The sequence below is a fragment of the Lolium perenne genome, chromosome 3 (assembly GCF_019359855.2).
Source record: "Lolium perenne isolate Kyuss_39 chromosome 3, Kyuss_2.0, whole genome shotgun sequence".
Classification (NCBI taxonomy): Eukaryota; Viridiplantae; Streptophyta; class Magnoliopsida; order Poales; family Poaceae; genus Lolium; species Lolium perenne.
Genome location: NC_067246.2, coordinates 203,666,742 through 203,687,406, shown reverse-complemented (window position 1 = coordinate 203,687,406; position 20,665 = coordinate 203,666,742). Strand labels below are relative to the sequence as shown.

The 20,665-nt window shown below is 47.6% G+C and overlaps 1 protein-coding gene across 1 annotated transcript; it reads right to left on the bottom strand.

Moving 5' to 3' along the window:
* Nucleotides 1–3,633: 3,633 nt before the first annotated feature.
* LOC127343136 (sinapine esterase) lies at nucleotides 3,634–20,201 on the bottom strand. Its single transcript, XM_051369247.2, has 5 exons — nucleotides 19,701–20,201; nucleotides 19,400–19,624; nucleotides 4,645–4,796; nucleotides 4,270–4,546; nucleotides 3,634–3,940 (listed from the first exon to the last, which is right to left on the bottom strand). Exons 1-5 carry the CDS (start codon nucleotides 20,125–20,127, stop codon nucleotides 3,684–3,686), a joined length of 1,338 nt encoding a protein of 445 aa, XP_051225207.2. The 5' UTR covers nucleotides 20,128–20,201; the 3' UTR covers nucleotides 3,634–3,683.
* Nucleotides 20,202–20,665: the final 464 nt, after the last annotated feature.

Sequence of the window (20,665 nt, the reverse complement as noted above, 5' to 3'; positions counted from 1 at the left end):
TTGGTCTGATCCTATCTGTCTTTGTCCGGGTTTTGGACAAGCACAAGTGTGCGGTGACGATGTTGTTCACTGTCCAAACTGAATTTCTGTGATGTTTTTCACTCTGTCCAAACTGAATTTCTAATACTTAATATCCTATCTAGCACTTGTGATTTGTTTTGCAGGTTTTGAAGTTGATTATGACCAGAAGATGTCCTTCAAGAATTTAGTCTAGGTTTTAGTTTAGGAAAATCTTGTAATTTTCCTTTTTCATTTCTGTTTATTATTATACATCAATTCTTGTATCAAAAATATTGTAAAGACTATGTATTCTGTGTTGATGATCAATAAAGCTCAAGTTTTGGTTTATGAGCTTTGTATTATGCAATGTTTATATTCTTGATGAAATATTATTTGATATTCACTTTGAAATTCAAAGTGATTTGAATTTTATCTCTTGTGTTTGAATTCTAAATTCATTGTTTATATGGTGTGATGTTTATAGTTAATTGTTTAACACTTATCAAATGCAAACATTCCCCAAAGTAACAAGTTACAAAAGAGATCATGTCGAAATTTCCCTAACTCACATTGCCTAACCCTAAGTGCAAAATGAGAGAGAACCTCGATCCCTCTTAGGTTTAGTTGCAGTAAGGCGCGAAAATTTCCCCCGTTTTGCGATGAAATGCACATCCCATTTCTAAATCTACCCTTCATTGTTCCTATGTTCTGGGTTATTACATTATGTCATTATGTGAATGATGTAATGGACACACCCAATTAAGCGTAGCATAAGATCACGTCATTAAGTTCAATTGCTATAAGCTTTCGATACATAGTTACCTAGTCCTTTCGACCATGAGATCATGTAAATCACTTATGCCGGAAGAGTACTTTGATTACATCAAACGCCACTGCGTAAATGGGTGGTTATAAAGGTGGGATTAGGTATTCAGAAAGTATGAGTTGAGGCATATGGATCAACAGTGGGATTTGTCCATCCCGATGACGGATAGATATACTCTGGGCCCTCTCGGTGGAATGTCATCTAATTAGCTTGCAAGCATATGAATGGTTCATAAAAGACCACATACCACGGTACGAGTAAAGAGTACTTTTCAGGAGACGAGGTTGAACAAGGTATAAAGATACCGATGATCAAACCTCGGACAAGTAAAATATCACGTGACAAAGGGAATCGGTATCGTATGTAAATGGTTCAATCGATCACTAAGTTATCGTTGAATATGTGGGAGCCATTATGGATCTCCAGATCCCGCTATTGGTTATTGGTCAGAGAGAAGTCTCAACCATGTCTGCATAGTTCACGAACCGTAGGGTGACACACTTAAGGTTTGATGTCGTTTAAGTAGATATGGAATATGGAATGGAGTTCGAAGTTTTGTTCGGAGTCTCGGATGGGATCCAGGACATCACGAGGAGTTCCGGAATGGTCCGGAGAATAAGATTCATATATAGGAAGTCATTTTATAAGTTTGAAAATGATCCGGTGCATTTATGGAAGGTTCTAGAAAAGTCCGAAAGAAATCACTATGGAAGGTGGAGTCCCAGAGGGACTCCACTAGCATGGCCGGCCAGCCCTAAGGGGGAGAAGTCCCAGGTGGACTCCACCCATGGTGGCGGGCCACCCCCCTCAAGGAAGGGGTGGGACTCCCACCTTGAGTAGGAGTCCCACCTTGGGTAGGTTTCCCACCTTATGCCAAGTTTGTGTGTTGGGGTCTTATTCGAAGACTTGGACTACAACTCTTGGGGGTTCCACCTATATAATGAGGAGCAAGGGGAGGGGGCCGGCCACTCAAGCCTCCAACCTTGGCCGCCCCCCTAGTGGCCGGCGCCCAAGCCTCCCTCTCCCCAAACCCTAGCGCCCCTCCTCCACATACTACTCCCGCAGCGCATAGGCGAAGCCCTGCCGGAGTTCTCCACCACCACCGCCACCACGCCGTCGTGCTGCCGGGATTCCGAGGAGGATCTACTACTTCCGCTGCCCGCTAGAACGGGGAGAAGGACGTCATCTTCATCAACACCGTACGTGAGACCGAGTACGGAGGTGCTGCCCGTTTGTGGCACCGTCAAGATCTTCTACGCGCTTTTGAAAGCGGCAAGTGATCATCTTCTGCAACTACGAGATCTAATCTCGTAGGCTTTGGAAATCTTCAAGGGTTAGTCTCGTGATCCCCTCGTTGCTACCGTCTTCTAGATTAGATCTTGGCTTGTGTTTCGTTCTTGCGGTAGGAAATTTTTTGTTTAATGCTACGAATCCCATCACGGGTGTCGAGTTTCGGAAGGCTCTGCTGGCGAACTCCCTCGGGCGCTTTATACCTGGAGATTGCTGGATCGGATGGGATTCGGTCGTGTGTAATCATGTTTTTTTCCTGGCCATTTGGTTCGGGAGGGACCGACGCAAAGCTCGGCATGCTTTCATGGGACATGTTCTTGGTTCCATGGTGAAGTCAGTCGCGAAGAATGGCATGGACGCCGAGTTCTAAGGTCTAGTAATGGTAGGTCAATTACTGGTGGCGATGAGGAATTTTGCTTTGGTAATTTTTGACTTGAAGTAGCGTCAACGCCCAAGTGGGGGGTGACACCCACAAGTATAGGGGATCACTGAAATGTTCGATGGAAGTATTACCCAAATTTATAGTTCGACCCAAAGAGAACACAATTGCTAGTAAGACTTTAGCAATTGAGATATCACTCTCAACCACACATGTATATCAATAAACTCACAAACCAAGTGGTGATTTTATAGCGGTTGATTCAAAGCAGTAGAAGCAAACAGTAAATAAAAGCAGCTGATTTCTAGTTTTCCCTGGAAAAAGTAGCACGTAACTTTCAGTGGCTAAAAGCGTGGGCATGAGGCGGCAATGGGGTAATATATAGATGATATTTATTATATAATGTAATCCAACTAACATACCATTCATCCCTAACTCAGTTGTGTGTAGGTGTGTGATCCAGTATAGTTATGCATACTAACTAAGAGAATTTGCATAACATCTTTTGTCCTACTTGCTCATTTTACCGGGGCTAACTTGGAACTACAAGCAATTAAGGCCTACCCTTTTGAATAGACCGGAACAAAGCATTAAGATTCATGAACACACATAATCCTCGAACTATCACATATTCCCCTTGTTTTCCATATTTGTCCCCTTGGTATGCCTGTATGCGGTGTGGTTCTCTCCGGAGATTCTCGTCTAGCGGCTGAGTTGAGGTTCTCAAGGTGGCGCCTGGTTGTGACTTTGTCTGGTTCGTGCTTGTGGCGTGACTCGATTCTGCATCCACCTTCGACCACGGGTTCGACACACCGGTGTCGTCGCCCCAGTCTTGGCTATCCGACGCCTTTCGACTGTGCCTAGTCTCGGTTCTGCAGGTCTTCGTCGTTGCCCTTCGCTCGCCCTGTCAAGTCGAACTGATTGTGCTTTGAGGTGCTAGCCTCGTGAGGGGTTTCGGTTGGCTTCGGATGCGAATCTCCCCCTTCCCTTTGTGTTCCCTTGTTTCTAGTTTGTCTTTTTTGGTATTTTATTTGACTTCTTCTTTCCCTGTATTTCCTCCAATTTGTTTATAAGAATATGTGCGTGTCCAGCTACTTTCGTGAAATATAACACGCGGTGAGGATTTTTTCCCATCAACCTCGGAAAAAAATAAGGCAAATTTTCAGAATGCATAATAGTCTACTATAGTTACATGTCCGAAAGGACCTTGTATTCAACAGAAGATACAAGGTCGGGACATGAATTGGTGGTGGCGGCAATCGTAGGCTGGGTGTATGGACCTCTTAGCAGGCCATTCGCAATTGCTTCGTATACAACTTCCGATGGATGAAAGCCATCCCATGATCCGTACTTCTGTGGATCATCACAAACCGTGTACTCTCCGTAACCGCAGCTGGAGGCTGTGGACACTCCAGCACAGCAAGCCACGAAAGGATGCTCGATACCTGAACGACAATTATAACAACGTGGAGAGGGAATTAGCAACTATTAAAAAATGATATCGCCTTATACACGAAAGAAAGTGAATTTGTATAAGCAATAACTAATTGGACAAGATTAGAACTTAATTTATCTACAGAAACCCCTCGAGTTTTCTTAGCAAGAGTAAATAATTGTCTTTTGAGACCGATGGTTGGAAGTCCTTGTTTTCTTCTTTTTCTTCAAAAACGAAAATAATAACTTGTTTGTCAAAATACAGAAAATTCTGATTTGGGAAGTCACCTGGGATCCTACCAGGTGATTTCATAGTAGATAGTAGAAGGCTTTAACTCACCAAATTTCTCGGGAGAAACAAAAACCTCCATAGCAGCTCCATAGTAATCAGCATAGATGATCGCCACACCTGGATGAAGCTTCCGCAACTTTTCCAACTCATCCACTAGAAGTTCGTTGTGATATTGCGAGAACTCGTTCATCCAGCGGATACAACCAGTCTCTCGCTCATAATCTTCTTCATTGTCACTCTTGAATTTCATGAGGTAGGCTGGGACGCAGCCAATTGGAAGGTTGCCAGGAACTAGCAACGTTTTGGCACCCAGATAAATCAATTTCTGCAAACTCAATTCATTTACATAATTAACTATGTACTCTTGCACTTTTTCTGGAATTGGGGCTCAATAGAAACCAGCAACGGTAGCGCATAACTCACCTTGATAGTAGAAGAAATTTTGGCAACAACACTTGGGGTGAAGGTGCGAATCTTCTCAAAGGACACCTCAGTAAAAAAAGGAAGGTTGTAATCATTGCCCCCAATTTCACCAACCAAGAAGAGAGATTTGTTCATCATGTTGGTGCAACGACCTGTTTAAACATGATTCCAAATCATTATGTAAAGATGGTGACATCGTAGTTTGCAAGAATAGTGTTGAGGAAGTACCGAAAACGGTACTTGGCAGTGAAACAACAAGAGGCTGGAACCAAGTTTACCGGTATTCATCTATGATCCCATTAGTGCGCGAATTATAACTGTAATCTCGTGGATAAACTCACGAACACAACATGTTGTCTTTATCCACACATAATAGACCATATTCGCCCGAAAATACATTTTTGATACCATGTGTATATGCTCTTAGCACTGAAAAAAATATTTTAAAGTGTCAAAAAATATCAAACAAAAATTTGGCGCGCGCATATCGACATTCACGCATGCCAAGTTTCACGGAACATCGATTTATTTTGTGACTCTGTAAAACAGATAAAGAAATATCTCACAAAAAGTTGTTTTAGCACCAAATTTTATCTTTTTTATATATGACACAAAAGATATCATCTTTTATGAAACGACTTTACGAGCACATAGAACATTAAGATGTACATGTGGCAATTTTTGCCAGATTTTTTTAACAATTTAAAATGTGTTTAAAATGCATTTCAAAAATCAGGGTGCAAAAACGCATGTCCTTCGTCGCCTTGGTAGCTAACCAATTTACTTAAGCAGCAGCTACAGGATATGTTCACCTTGGTAGAAAACTGTGCTACTTCAGAAATGCTATCTATGCACCGACGGATTTTTCTGATTTGCTTTGAGATTCGGACATGATCTCTAACACCCCCACACTCTCTCACACATCCATTATTAGTCCACGACTTTATTTGTGTAAGCCTAAATTTATAAGGGGTGTGTATGTCGAAATAGTTGTGAAAATAACAATTTGTTTGAACCAGTGTTTTTATTTTGATATATATTTTAAACAATCCTAAAATTAGCAAAACTTAAAAAGCCCAAACTCGGAAACGCAATGAAATGTCAAAAGGGGGGAGGAGAAGGGAGTGATACTCCTAAAGTTTAGTAACTGAAAGTGATTATTGTGAGAACTTTGTTGATGTATGCAGTTTCGTAAATTTATAACATGTGATATTTTCAAATCAGCATTTTGTTTTATGTGGTGCTATTGTCTACTTTACAAGTTTAGAAAGTTCTGCTTGATATTTTTAAAGCAATTTAATATATCAGTATCAGTATGAGTGAAAAAAAAATTATCTGTCAAAAGTACTGTTTGTCACTGTACCTACCATACAGGTTATACAAAAAAAAATGCTATATAGGTATTACCTCAGTGTTTAAAAAGATATAAGTGCCACCCCACTGTCCCATACTTCACTGTATGTTAAGGATTCCCCAATATTTTTTTGTAGATACCCTATTTACACTAAATAATGCCCTTACTCATTTTACTGTTTTCCTTTTCATCAGGAATACATGTTCTTTTGCTGGCCAGTTTGTCTGTTGGTTATTTTGTCCTTCAACTTTATATATGGAATATATTTCCCCCGCAAAAAGATACATGGAATATATTTTTAGGTTTGGGAAAAGTCACCTGTGTTTGGCCTTGTTTTTTCCAGTGTCTACGGCTTGCAATTAAATATCTCATGAGTTTCATATTTCTGCTTTTAACAAGAAGGAGAGAATCATCTTGATTCTTCGAAATCTGAATAACTCCTTGTGATCATGTATCATCGTAGTCTGAAAGAGAAAGAGGCATAATCGTTTGCATCCTTGACATTTTAGTAACCCGCCCCCGACAAATCTGTAGTGTCAATATTATATCTTATCCAGCAGGTTTAACTAGACAATGAACACATTTAACTATTTGTGTTTTTCTTTCGCGAGTATTCTAAAAAATGATTTCTAATGCATCTTTTTTAAGGCAATGCATGGCTGCTAATATTGATCAGTTGATTATTACTTTGCAAGCAAACTAGAAGGTTTGAATCAACAATCAAAATCTTCTTCATCTCCAATGCTAAAAAGTGCTACTACATCTCTTAGTATCATTGTTTGTCTCAACTCAAGAATGGTTTACTCTTTCACGTTTCCATAGCATCTATCTGAATGAAAAGTTCCTTGCGATTTTCATCTGTAAAACTAATTATTATAGGATGACGCCAAGTGTTGTTTTGTGAACTAGTCGGGCTCTATCTATACCTATTAATAAAGGAGCTAGAGCATCCCCACTCGTTGGCGCTCCCCACGCCCAAATCCGGCGAAATTTTCGTCCGGATTGGACAAAAAAATGGCGTGGGGAGGGCCAGCTTCCCAGCCGCGATCCCAGGATGGATGTAACGTAATACGGCAAATTCGGACAAAATTGGCGAGTTCGTTCAAACATAAGCGAAATTTAATGATATTTAACATATAGATGCGAGTTCGTACATAAATAGGCCGAATTCATACATATATTTGAATTCGGCGATTGGCAAACTAAAATTTAAACTAAAAAGCATCCTCCTACATGCCGAAATGGCGGTAGAAGGACGTGTAGTCGCCGCCGTCATTGTCGTCGCTCGAGCCGGCGTCGTCCTGGGGCGGCGGCGCCTCGTACCAGCCGCTCGTACCCTGGCCAGCGTCGCCGGCGCGTAGCGGCGACGGCCGGTAGATGTCGTCGCCGCTGCTCTCCTCGAGCTTGATCACCTCCCTGGGCGCTGACATAGGCATCCCCAATGGGCCTGCCAAAGATAGTACCCGGGGTTTACTGAAGGCCCACTACCCGAAGAATAAGAAGATTCGGAAGCCCAAGATATTATTAAGGAAAGCTAGAGTTGTAATAGGAAGTGTTATTTGTAATCTTGCGGGATGAGTTAGAAACCTTCCCGGACTCTGTAATTTGTACAACATGAATCCCTCGGCTCCGCCTCCTATATAAGGGGGAGTCGAGGGACGAAGAAAGGATCGAATCATTGTTTTAGCAAACCCTAGTTTTTACTTCGTCGAGTACTTTTCGGCTGAAACCTTCGAGATCTACTTGCCCTCTACATCCAACGAAACCCTAGTCTACTACTTGTAGGCATTGACAAGTTGATACCTTGTCAATTGGCGCAGTCACAGAGAAGCTCGCAACAGGGCAAGGTCTCGATTAAACAATATACCAGAAGCAGAGAGGGAGAACCTAGTCCAAAATCTCGACATGTCCTTTATGTCGATAGACACAAGGGGAAACATTATCCCGAAAACACCAGAAGCAGGGTACATGGCGACGCAAGCTTTTATCCTGGCGTCCAAACCACCTGCCGGAGATCCAAAAGAGGCACTATACAACATGGCTATAGCAGGAGTTGGAGCCATGGGAGCAGCATTTGTAAATTCACCTCCCGAAGGATCAGCAAGGCAAAACAGTCTACGACCTGTTGTCGTAGAGGCAGTTCCAGAGAGAACAGGCGAAGCAAGGGATACGGAAATCCAAGCAAGGGTAGACAGAGCACGACAACATAGAAGGAAGAATCGACATTCTCCAGAGATAGCCGAGGAGGACATGTGTGGGCTACCATGTTTTACAAGGAGGGTCCGAAAAACCCGGGTGCCTTCAGGATTCAAGTTGCCTGATAATTTCAAGAAATTTGACGGATTGCAGGATCCTGAGGATTGGCTGGTAGATTATCTCGAGACAGTAAAATTAATAGGCGGAACAAGGGCAACGGCGATGCAAAGTATTCAAGTGCACTTGAGTGGAGCTGCAAGATCTTGGATAAAGAAGCTTCCTTCAGGTTCCATCGACAGCTGGACTGACTTCGAGGACATATTCGTCAAGAACTTCCGGTCTACCTGCAAAAAGCCTGCGACACACGAGGAATTGAGATCATGTCGACAAAAACATGATGAATCAATGAGGAAGTACATCCAGAGGTGGAACATCATCAAAAACTCGGCAGAAAACATATCGGATGAGAGAGCAATAGACGCGTTTGTGGCAGGAGTTCGAAGAGGAGATTTCGTTGAGGACTTGGGAAGAACCAACCCAAGAACAGTATCAGCATTAATGGAAATAGCGAACAGATGGGCAGATGGCGAGGATGCTGTGCATAATAAATGGCACAGGTCACCGGAGGAGGACCGCAGTCGAAATTTTCAAAATAGACGACGATTTTCTCGATTCTCGAGTTATGATCCACCAGGCCAAATTTCGGCTGGGTTCCGAGCAAGCGTGGGAGAAAGCAATAGAGATAATTATCAACGAAGCAACGAGCAACGAGGCGACAACAGAGATGATTCTCGAAACAACAGGCCAAATAATGGGCCTAGGTTCCAAAGGCCCTTCGTGTCCCCTGAGGATATGATGAACGGCCCGTGTCAGATGCATTTCTATGTCGACAATAATGGGAAGAGGCAGTCGGGACATTTACAGAAAGATTGCCGAAATTTTCAAGCAATGATGAGGTTCGCCGGGCAAGCCAATGCTCAGGCAGCAAGTCGAAATCCTCAGGGACCTAGGAGTGAGATCCACCTGCCACCTCCTCCCGCAATTACGGACGAAAATCGACATCAGCTCAGAATAGCGGCAGCACCAGCACCACCACCTTATGTTGATCCCAACTCCCATGGAGCGGTGTCGATGATTCAGAAAGGCAGACCATCCAATAGAGCTCAGAAAGTAATCTCGCGACAGGTGTTCATGGCAGAAAAGATGCCTCCACCAACAGTTGAGTATCTCAATTGGTCGGGACAAGATATTGGCTTCACAATTGCGGATCACCCGCAGCAAGTTCCTCGACCAGGGCAATCAGCGCTTATTTTGCCAGCAGTAATCGCAGGATTCGATGTATCCCGAGTTTTCATCGACGGAGGAAGCAGTCTAAACCTTATGTATGCAGATACACTAAGGAAGATGAACATATGCTTGGCAAACCTCAAGCCAACGGATACGCGTTTTCACGGCATCATGCCAGAAAAGCCAAGTTACCCATTGGGGAAGATCAATCTCGACGTTCAGTTTGGCACTCGAGAAAACTACAGGATAGAGCGGCTGGAGTTTGAAGTCATGGATTTCCCATCACAATACCACGCTCTGTTGGGGCGCCCAGCATATGCCAGGTTCATGGCAGTACCACATTACACATACTTGTTGTGGAGGATGCCTGGACCTAAGGGACCAATCACAGTTAAAGGAAGTTTCGCGTTAGCCGATAAATGTGATAAGGATTTTCATCGGCTCTCAGAAACCTTCGGGATGCAAGGAGAATACATGGAGTCGAGGCTCACGACTGACTACGACGTACTGCCAGACGTCGGGAGGCCTAATAAAGAATCAACTTTTAATACCGCAAAAGATTCCAAGGAAGTACAAATTCACCCGACAGATCCGAAGAAAACGACGTCCATTGCAACAAACATGGACCTCGCATAGGAAAGCGCGCTCGTCGAGTTCCTCCGTGAGCACTGGAGAATCTTCGCATGGTGTCCAGCTGACATGCCAGGAGTACCCAGGGAACTTGCCGAGCACCATCTAAACTTGGATCCAATTGCGAAACCAATCAAACAACCTCTGCGGCGTTTTTTGGAACCAAACCGCAAGGCTATGCTGTCGGAAATCGATAGACTCAGAGAAGCTGGTTTTATCAAGGAACTGCATACAGAAGCCACATGGGTAGCTAACCCAGTGCTGGTGCCGAAGAAAAACACAAAAATCCACATCGAGAGTTGGTACTTCTCCCTCATCATCACTGCGATTAAAAGACGACAGCATAAAAAGCAAGATAGACAAAAATCTTCGAGTACAAAAATAAGGGGAAATAAAGGTGACTTACGAGCTGATGAGGAATTCAAGATATGGATCATAAGTTGCCTTCTGACGTGAAGGACCAACTTCTTCGGCTTTGGAGGTGCCGGAATCTTCGGCATCATTCCTCTTCCTTTTGTTCCTTGGAGAAACAGCAGGAGGAGGAGATTGTGCCGATACAGTGCCTTCGGAGGCAGCTTCCTTTTCAGAAGATCCCGCAGATTTTAGAGAATCCACGGGTTCATTCGCAAAAGAGGGAGCATCTTGGTTGTCGTCGGTGACAATGGCCCTTTCCTCGACTTCTCCACCTTCAGGAAGGGGAGGAAGCGAGACAAGATTTGGATGGTTCTATACAAAAAGCAGGGGAAGATGTCAAAAAGCAGGGTAATAAAAAAAAGATAGCAAAGCAATAGCAAATCAAGCGACAAAGTTTACCTTGGGAAGTGGATTGGTGGCGCTGAATGGTTTTACACGACAAGAAGAAGGGACAGGATCTTTTTTGCTGAGAGACGAGATTTTTCGGACAAGTTTTTCTAAATCCTTGACCTCTAAATCCGCTGACAACCGATCTGCGTCCTTGTCGCCAGCATATTCCCAGAGAGGGTGTTTGCGAGCCTGAAGCGGTTGCACTCTGGTTCTAAGAAAGTATGTTGTGATTTGGATACCTGATAACTCTTTGTCGCGAGTATTTTGCAACTCATGGATGCGAGTCATCAGGGCTTCTGTCGCTATTTTTTCTTCTTCGGTAGCCTCTGCGTCCCAGGAGCGGCGGCGAAGAATTTTCTCGGCACCATCAAAAGGAGGGATGTTGTCTTCAGCACATCCATGGTTCTCCTCCTGAATGTACAACCACTTCTTGCGCCACCCTTGAACTGAGTCAGGGAGTTTGACGTCGAAGTAATCGACGGTGGGGCGAACGGAAATTACAACGCCGCCTATATTATAGGCGACAATTGGAGAGCCATTGCGGCGACAGAAGAAAATGCGCTTCCATAGCGCCCAGTTAGGCTGGACGCCAAGGAAGGCTTCGCAGAGGGTGATGAAAATAGAAATATGAAGGATGGAATTGGGCGTCAGGTGATGAAGTTGCAGACCGTAAATAAAGAGCAGTCCGCGGAGAAAAGGATGAATGGGGGCGGAAAGACCGCGGATGAGGTGGTCGACAAAACTTACCCGATACCCCATTGGAGGGGTTGGGTAGCTTTCTTCACTAGGGAAGCACAGCGCTTTGGGCTTCTTGTTGATCCCCAGCTTTTTCAGGAGATTGATGTCCTGAGTGGAAATCTTGGACCTTTCCCACTCCGCGGTTCCCAGATCCACGGCAGCCATTGAGGATTCCGGCGTGCTGTGCCTGATCAAACGGCGCGGTGGCATCAGCAATGGCGCAGGAATGCAGCTTGGAGAAGATGAGTTTAGGGAATTGTGGAGCGCAGGAGGTTTTGCAGAGGAGAGCACAAGAACGGCGCGAGCGGAAGTGCTCGAGGAAGAAGAAGGAGATCTTATATAGAGGTGCGGCGAAACGACGGACCGTTGGATGGAAAAAGTGTGCGGTAGATGATAATAACATGGCAACAAGGGTAAAAATGTAATTTTACATTGGAGGAGTTACGGTACGTGCGCCAGGAAAAGCGGAGGACGTGTGTCCCCCACCTGCACCACGTGTCAAGATAATGGATAAATTGGGCCCACAATCGTGGCTATCGTCAGCAATAACGTCACCTTGGCAGAAGAAAAAATTCGCCTCAATAGCCTCATAAATGGCGATATAAAAAAAATATTGGTGAAGCCTTTGATCAAATACAAGTTTTTGCCCAAATGCTCGGGGGCTACTTTGAAATAAGTAAATTTCGAGTATGACAATATAGAATTTGTGGGAGCCTATGATCAAACGCAAGCGTTTGTTCATAGCCTCGGGGGCTACTCCCATCGGGAGCGCTGTTCGCGCACCCGAGAAATTATGAAAACTTCGGGAGACAAAAGAAAATATAGCAGCATAAGGCGTGGAGCCTACAACCAAGTACAAGTCCTTGGCTGTAGCCTCGGGGGCTACTCCCATCGGGAACGCTGCTCGCGTACCCGATGAAATCATAAAAAAGAAAGAAAAAAAGAGAAAAAGAAAGATAGTAGAGCAAAAGAGTATATTTCGAGTTATAAATAACTCTGCATATACTCCCATCGGGAGAGCAATATAAGTCATCTTTGACTCAATAAAATGTGCCATTCCAACAGCCGAATAAGCACTCGACAATATATTCTCAGAACGCCAAAGTCGCGATAAATTTCTGAATGCCGCAAAATTGCGAAGGTAAGACCCCAGATCCGTTCTGTGTGGCGTGGCGCCGTCTCTGACGTCGGTTTGCTACTTTTATCCGTATCAACAGATACGAAGAAAAATCCTAACGGACGCGTTAGGTACCCGATAAATTTGACTGGGACTCGACAGAATGGTAAGACCTTAAGCGGCACCTGTCGAAGTTTACACCAGTATCCCGGGATCATGTCCAGGGACGTGATCTTGAAGTAGGTTTTTGCGGATTGCCACTAGAGCAGTTAACTAGTACCTGATCCGTCAGATGAACTAGCCCCAACTACCGTTATCCCTGTACAATATAGAAATTTATGTGAAGAAATATAGAAAAGTTAAAGTTGTCGAATAAAAATAAACAGTGGAGATTTTCCCTGACACTACGATTCAAGCAAAATCTCGGGGGCTACTGACATAGGCATCCCCAATGGGCCTGCCAAAGATAGTACCCGGGGTTTACTGAAGGCCCACTACCCGAAGAATAAGAAGATTCGGAAGCCCAAGATATTATTAAGGAAAGCTAGAGTTGTAATAGGAAGTGTTATTTGTAATCTTGCGGGATGAGTTAGAAACCTTCCCGAACTCTGTAATTTGTACAACACGAATCCCTCGGCTCCGCCTCCTATATAAGGGGGAGTCGAGGGACGAAGAAAGGATCGAATCATTGTTTTAGCAAACCCTAGTTTTTACTTCGTCGAGTACTTTTCGGCTGAAACCTTCGAGATCTACTTGCCCTCTACATCCAACGAAACCCTAGTCTACTACTTGTAGGCATTGACAAGTTGATACCTTGTCAGGCGCGGCGTTCCTACCGGCGGATGGTGCGGCGGCGCGGGCGGCGAGTTGACGCGCGGCGGCCAGATCCAGCATCCGCCGCTGCTGCTCCGCCTCCTGGCGCTCCCAGTCGCGCCTGGACCATTCCAGTGCGGCGTCGATGGGGAGGCTGTTATCGGCGGGCACCAGGTCCTTCAGCGACCTGGCGATCGCCTCCGCCACCGCGGCGTCCTCCGCGCGCTTCGCCTCCTCCTCGGCGAGCTGGTTGCCGGCGGCCGCAGCGGCCTCCTTCTTCGCCGACTTCCTCTTCCGCCCGCGCTGCGGCGAGGAGGGTTGGTCGCGGATGACGAGGGCGCCGCTGCTGCGCCCTCTGGTCGGTGGTGGAGACGCCGGCTCCTTCTTGACGCGCGCCGGTGTCGACGGAGACGCCGGCTCCTTTTTAACGAAGACCGACGTCGACCCGCCGGACCTGGACGCCGACCTTGACCCAGACGAGGAGGAGGACGGTGCCATCCTCCTCGGCAGCCAGGAGGTACCGCGCCGGCGCGACAGAGTCGCCGCCTCCGGCGGCGACATTTGCAGGACGGGGGAATTCCCTCCCTCGATGTGCGCGAGCACATTCGAGAGGGTGCGGTCAGGCGCGCTCCACCACCGGCGGCGGCCGGCGGTGTTGTTCCTTGCCGGAGGAGGAGGAGGGCCGTCATACGCGGCGAGTTCGCGCTCGTACCTGCGCCGGAAGAACTCGGTCCACGCTTCGTAGTTGTCGGGGAAGAAGCGTGGATCCGCGCGCTGCTCTTCACTGAGAGTGACGAGCACCGCGTCGATCTCCGCCTCGAGCGCGGCCCGACCCATCGGTGGCGGCAGAATCGGCACGCCGCCCGCGCTAAGCCTCCATCCTCCCGGCGCGCGAAAGTCCGGCGGCGCCGGGTAGCCCGCCGCGTGGAGGAGCCGTCCCTCCCATTGGTGGAGAGAGCGGCGGTCGAAGCCATTGTTGGTCGCACCGTCGTTCGCCATTGCTGGTTCGTTCGAGTTCGGGGAAGATTTGGGGGAAGGCGAGCGAGGTGAATGCGGGGCAGACGCGGTAGTCCGGCGATAAATAGTGGTAGGCGCGCGTGAAACCGAGGCGACGACATTAACTCGCCGCGTGGAAGCTACGCGGCCGGCGAATGCTGACCGTTACAGCGCGCAGAAGACGATGCGATGAGGACGACGATCGGTGTCTCTCGCCGACAAGTTGGGGCCACCAGACGCGCGGGAAGTTTCCTCGACGTTTCCCGCGCTTCCGTTTCGTCCGGACTCCCCGAGCGCTCCCCGGGGGGCCGAGGATGGCGTGGGCTCGCCGGATGAATTTAGGCCCAAATCCGGACGAAATCGAGGAACCGGGGGTGCGACTGGGCCGAATAACGCCGTCCGGATTGGAAAAACATCGCTTGGGGGCCTCGTCGGGGAGACGAGTGGGGATGCTCTAAGGTTTCTGCCAAAATTTTCGTCCAACATTTTATTGGACAGTTTTGTCCTCCCACCAAATCCCATATAACACACTGTGCCACGGTACCGGTTCGTTTTGGTTTTTTTTTCCTTTAGACATGTCTAGCCGAAGCCTAAAGCCCGAAGCCAAGCAGAGAAGAACTGCTCTGCCGCCCGCCGGCGCGCATCGCGCCGCCGGCTAGCTCTACTCCTGCGCGACTCTCGCCGCTGGTCAGGCCCTTGAAGAACGCCTATGTATAGGCTCCCGACGCCATCGACTCTTCTGCGTGTCTCCCGCCGCCGGCCAGGCCCTCGCCAAACGGTGGAGAAGCTGCGACCAGTCAACCACGTTTGTCGCCAAGCCGCGCGCTGGTGGGGCGGATCTAGAACAGCCGACCACGTTCTTCGCTAAGCCGCGAGCTGGTGGAGCGGATCGAGCGGATGCGGCGGTGTTGACCTGCGGGTCGGGGCGCGAGAGGAGCTCTGCGGCTTGGTCGCGCGCGTGAGACATGCGTTGAGTGGGCAAGGCACGCGAGCTGGAGCCGGGATGGGCGGCGGCGGGGGTCAAGCGAGGTGCGCGTATGGCTGTGCCTCGGTCGTGATGCGTGGCCTGAGCGGAGGTTGGTGGCGTTGACGAGCTTTGACCATGATTTTCTCCGCCTGTTCTTCACGGAAATCGATGACCGCCAACAGCGCCTTCCCTCGACCTTGCTGCTCTCGAGCCGTGGCATCATCAGTGACAGCCTCCTGAAACAGCGAGGGACCGTGGTGGAGGATGGAGACCTGATAACCTGAGTGTCCGCCATAACGTTGGTAGAGCCTGGGCAGGGACTGCTCATACTTAGTTTGTCCATTAATCTATTGATATAATTTTCACGCTTGGCTTAAATTAAAGTGGAGCTTCCTCGGATGAGCCCGGACGACGAGGTGCTCAGCCGCCGCCCGAATTCCAGTGTTGGCTGCCGTATGCTGCCACGAGGATGGCAAACAGCAAGGACAAGTCCACGGCGTGGGACATGGTCACATGGACGGTGAAATCGCCGCGGCATGGAGGCTTCAGAGCATCTCCAGTCGCGTTCCCCAAACCGTCCCCCAAAGCGCGCCGGATCGAGCGTTTGGGGACGTGTTTTGTTCGTGCCGCGTTTGGCGATATCGCTCCCCAGTCACGTCCTCCAAACGCTGCCCCTCAAACATAAAAATAATTTAAATAGATAGAAGAAAACTCTTTACTAATATTCAAATCGGTTTAAATGAACAAATTACATATAGAACTTCGAAAAAACATAATTAAATTACATATAAATTATTTTAAACTACTTCGTCTTCTTCTTCGATGATGGCTCCGCCTTGTCGTCGTCATCACGGTGGCGCTTCCTGCTCGTCACCTCTTCTGAAGAGGCGGTGTCGGCCGACTCGTCAGAGAAACTAGTGTCCTCCTCGTCGTCGCCGGTGCTCGCCGGCTGCGCCTTGGCCTTCGCTTTCGCGTCCGCCTCCACCTTCGCACGGGCCGCCGCCTCCTCTGACCCTTCCTCCTCCACGTCCTCCTCCACGCCCAGCCATTCCTCCTCGCTGTCAAGTGCCGGCAGGGAATCGTCGCCGCTGCTGGGCGTCCGGGTTCTGTCCCACCAATGGCGAAATCCAGCAGACTTGCCCTCGCTGGAGGTGTCGGATGGAAGCTGTGAGGTGTAGCTCATCGTCGCTGGAGGTGTCGGATGGAAGCTTGGATGAATGGCGGCAGGTTGAAGATCCGAAAGCGCCTACGTATATTGAGCGCGGATGAACAGCGGCTCAGAAGTCGAAGAGAGCGGCGGTTGCTCTTCCTAGGAGTCCGCGCTCCATTCCGGCGGTTGGCGCGTCGGTCGACGTGGTTGCCAATGCGACGGTTCCGCTTCCCGGCAACTGCACCATCGCTACGTAGGTGGCGGTTGAGCATCCGAGCCGCTGACGTGTCGGGCCCGCGTCGGTTCGCCTCGCTTTTCGTTGTGTCCGGCGTGCCCGGAGCGTCCCCTGTGGGACGGGGACGGGCTTGGGGCACCGAACACCGTATCGGGGCGCGCCGGACAAAATTCGGGTTTGGGGGACGCGGCTGGAACGGTTTTTTGGTCCAGCGCGCCCCAAATTGCTTTGGGGGACACGGCTGGAGATGCTCTCAGGGCGAGCTGCAGTTCCGTTCCAGCCTTGTCCGCGGTGACGTATCTCGCCGCGACGGCGGGGGATGGAGTTGGACTGGCGGTGCTGGACGAGGCAAAGGTGGGGATGGTTTTTGTGGCCGGGACGGAGTGTGCTGGTTTCATGGCTAGCTGTAGATAGCAGACATAGTAATGCTGGACGAGGCAAAGAAGGAAGAGAAAAAAAATCATGTTACTTCGTTTTTTCTTCGACTAACTGCGTGACGTTGGATAGCAACATAGCAGAGGTATACAGAGGTAGGTGCTATTTGTGAATGCTGATACTGAAATGGCTACCAATTGCTAGCAGGTACGGCATTGCTAGCTGTTGTTTTCTTGGTATTGTGTGCTGTTCTAAGTTTTTGGAATGAACCATAGAAAAATATTTTTGACTGTAAAACTGTAACGTGAGTGGGATATACAGAGTGAGAACATGAGATAGGGGTAGATTTAAATTGATGTACTCCAAACAGAGTAGTACATTACTTTTTGGAAAATGCTTGGTATCCACCGACCGATCCAGAGGAGAAAATCGGTCGTCCCGGTCAGCGCGCTGCCCCGCGCCATCGCTCCTCCCCTGGCTAGCGTGCCGCTGCTGCTCCTCCCCCGACGAGCGCGCCGCCGTTGCTCCTCCCCCGACGAGCGCGCCGCCGCTGCTCCTCCCCCGACGAGAGCACCTCCTGCTCCTCCCCCGGCGAGCGCGCCGCTGCTGCTCCTCCCCCGACGAGCGCGCCGCCGTTGCTCCTCCCCGGACGAGCGCGCCGCCGCTGCTCCTCCTGGCGTGTGCGCCGTCTACTCCCCATCCAGTTGTGCCCCCACCACCGGTGCTGTTGCCGGCGGGGGGGGGGGGGGGGGGGGGTTTGGGGGAGATGGGCAAGTAGATTTGGGGGCAGCAGACAATAATTTTTTTGTTGGTTTTACTGTTAACTATTGTTGTTAATATTTTGGAGATTTCTTGTAAATATATTTTATGCTATGGGAATTTTTTTGTTGTAAATTTGTTGTGGATTATTGTTGTAAACACCTAAATTATTTTGTGGTTTTTTTGCTAATTATTTGTGGTAAATATGTTACTGACCTGGTATGAAAGCTAAGTATTATTGTAAACATCCAAATATAAAAAATGTTGTTTTTTGTTGTTAATTATTGTTGTAAATATGTTACTAATTTGGTGTAAAGATATCTATGGCATGGAAACTGACTATTTGTAAACACCCCAAAAAATTGTTTTTTGCTCCTAGTTTGTTGCTGTAAACATATTGGTTATTTTGTTGTAATCGTTTGTCATTTTTGTAAATATAGTTTTTGATTTTTGTTGTCAACTAATCTGTAATAAATAAAATGTTGTTAACCACTTTTGCATTGCTACAAACACATGTTTTTTTTTGTTGTAAATGGACTGGCCCTGGACTGTGGGTTGATTTTCAGAAAACTTGAGGGGGTAAATGCAAACATTGGCGTGGCTGTTTGTGGACGCCGGATCGCGATCCGATGGCGGGGAGAGCAACCGATTTTCTTGCCCCAGATCGGGCGACCGAGGGCTAGCGTTGCCCTTACTTTTTCCAAACAAGTCTAAAATAGTAGATTTAATTAAAACAAAATCAGAATTGATTATATGAAATACAATAACATACATATTAAAGATTACGACCTCTAGAAGAAGAAATTCAACAATATTGAATTATCAATGATTTTTTTTATCTTCTAGACATTTATTGACTTACCGATTTTTTGTAGTTGAGAGAAATTAATAAAATAGTTTTGGAGGTTGATATACAACGCACTATACCAGCCCTACCGGGTTATGTGTGTTGCTGTGTATCACGACCGGGGTTATTTCCAGTCCGTTCAATCGTGAGGCTATGCCCTTTTTCTTATGGGCCGAGTAACATGGCTATAAAACTAACCAAAACCATACGAATAAATGGAACCGGAATTAAACCCACGACTGCAGAAACACATCGATTTTATTTACTATTGAAAATAGTCCCACCTCACGCCTGTAGAGCGAGTTCTCTCTCACAACCAGGGCAAACACCGTATACACACTACCATCGACCGCATCATTGAAGAATTTCCGTAGCAACGCACGGGTTTTGTGCTAGTAAATTTAATAAAGCCAGGCGTGGAGCCTTTTATTTTCTTTTATTAAAAAAAGTGTGCAGGTCAAAAGATAGAAGGAGTAGGGAGTGATACCGGCTAGACTGCGGGGGCAGAGCAACTTGAGCAGGTCGCGGAACCAATCAATCTCCTCGTCGAGGTGCACCGTGTTAGGATTAGGCAGGGGCGCCTCATTCTCCACGAAGAATTCCGGGCTGAGCGCCGTGGCGCCGCCAACGGCGAAGTTGGCGCCGCGCGCGAAGTCCTTGGCGCTCTGCCCGCTCCAGTACGGCCGCACGAACGGCAGCTCCAGTGCTTCCGCTGCCGGATTTCAAGATTAGTACTACTATTGCTAGTGAATTCATTTGTCCAGGGGAGGGTGGTTTGTGTCGCGTACCGATGAAGTCGAGGATGAGGCGGCCATTGGAGAAGCGGCCGGTGGAGCGGTTGAAGAAGGTCTCGCCGTAGGGGAGCACGGGCTCGTTGGTGTCGTTCGGGAAGATGAAGCGGTAGTTGCCCGTGTCCGACAGGGAGTCCCCGAAGTTGAACAGCCGCGAGAAGCACGGCGGATGGGCACGCGCTGGCTGTGCCGCCGCCAGTACCAGTAGAGCCACCGCCACCACCAACATGGAGGTAGAGGAAGCCATGCCTTCTTTTTCTGCAGTGGATCTCTGCTCGGGGTAGACGGGGAAATATATTCTCGGGGCCGGAAGGGAAGGAGGTGATCGCTGACTGTTAGCACTCACCAACCGCGATCGGCGATCCCTTTCATGTCCGCGATCTTTCAGAAGAGCCAGCGTCGTGATACGGGTAGTGCTGGACATGACTGAAGTAACTCGATCGATTTCTCGTAGGACGGCAAGTAGGATCTCGCTGAATTTCTTTAACTTTTCTTCTGCATTCTGCATCATCCATCATGATCATGTGGAAGTAGATGCGGACGGGTAAGCAGAACAATAAAGAATCCCCACGCTGCTCTCATCCCCAATTTTGTAATCGGAGTCAAAGCCAGATACATCGTGTTCAACATCAGCACATGTTCTTCGGATGCAAAGTGCGTACTTCAACATCGTGTACACTCGCCCCTACAAGCGAATTGAAAAAATCAAATTCTGAAACAGAACACATGTGTGTGTAATATATATATATATATTTCACTTCATGGTTTTCAATAAATATGTCCATTTATATTCTAAACATACACTTCATCTTGAAAAACCAATGTAAGAGTATATTAGTTTCTACTCCCACCATCATAATGAATATGTTCATTTATATTATTACAACGTAAGAGTAGTATGTTGGTTATAATATTCCCCTCGATTAGATACATTTAAATTTTAGCAAATCCAATACATCTTT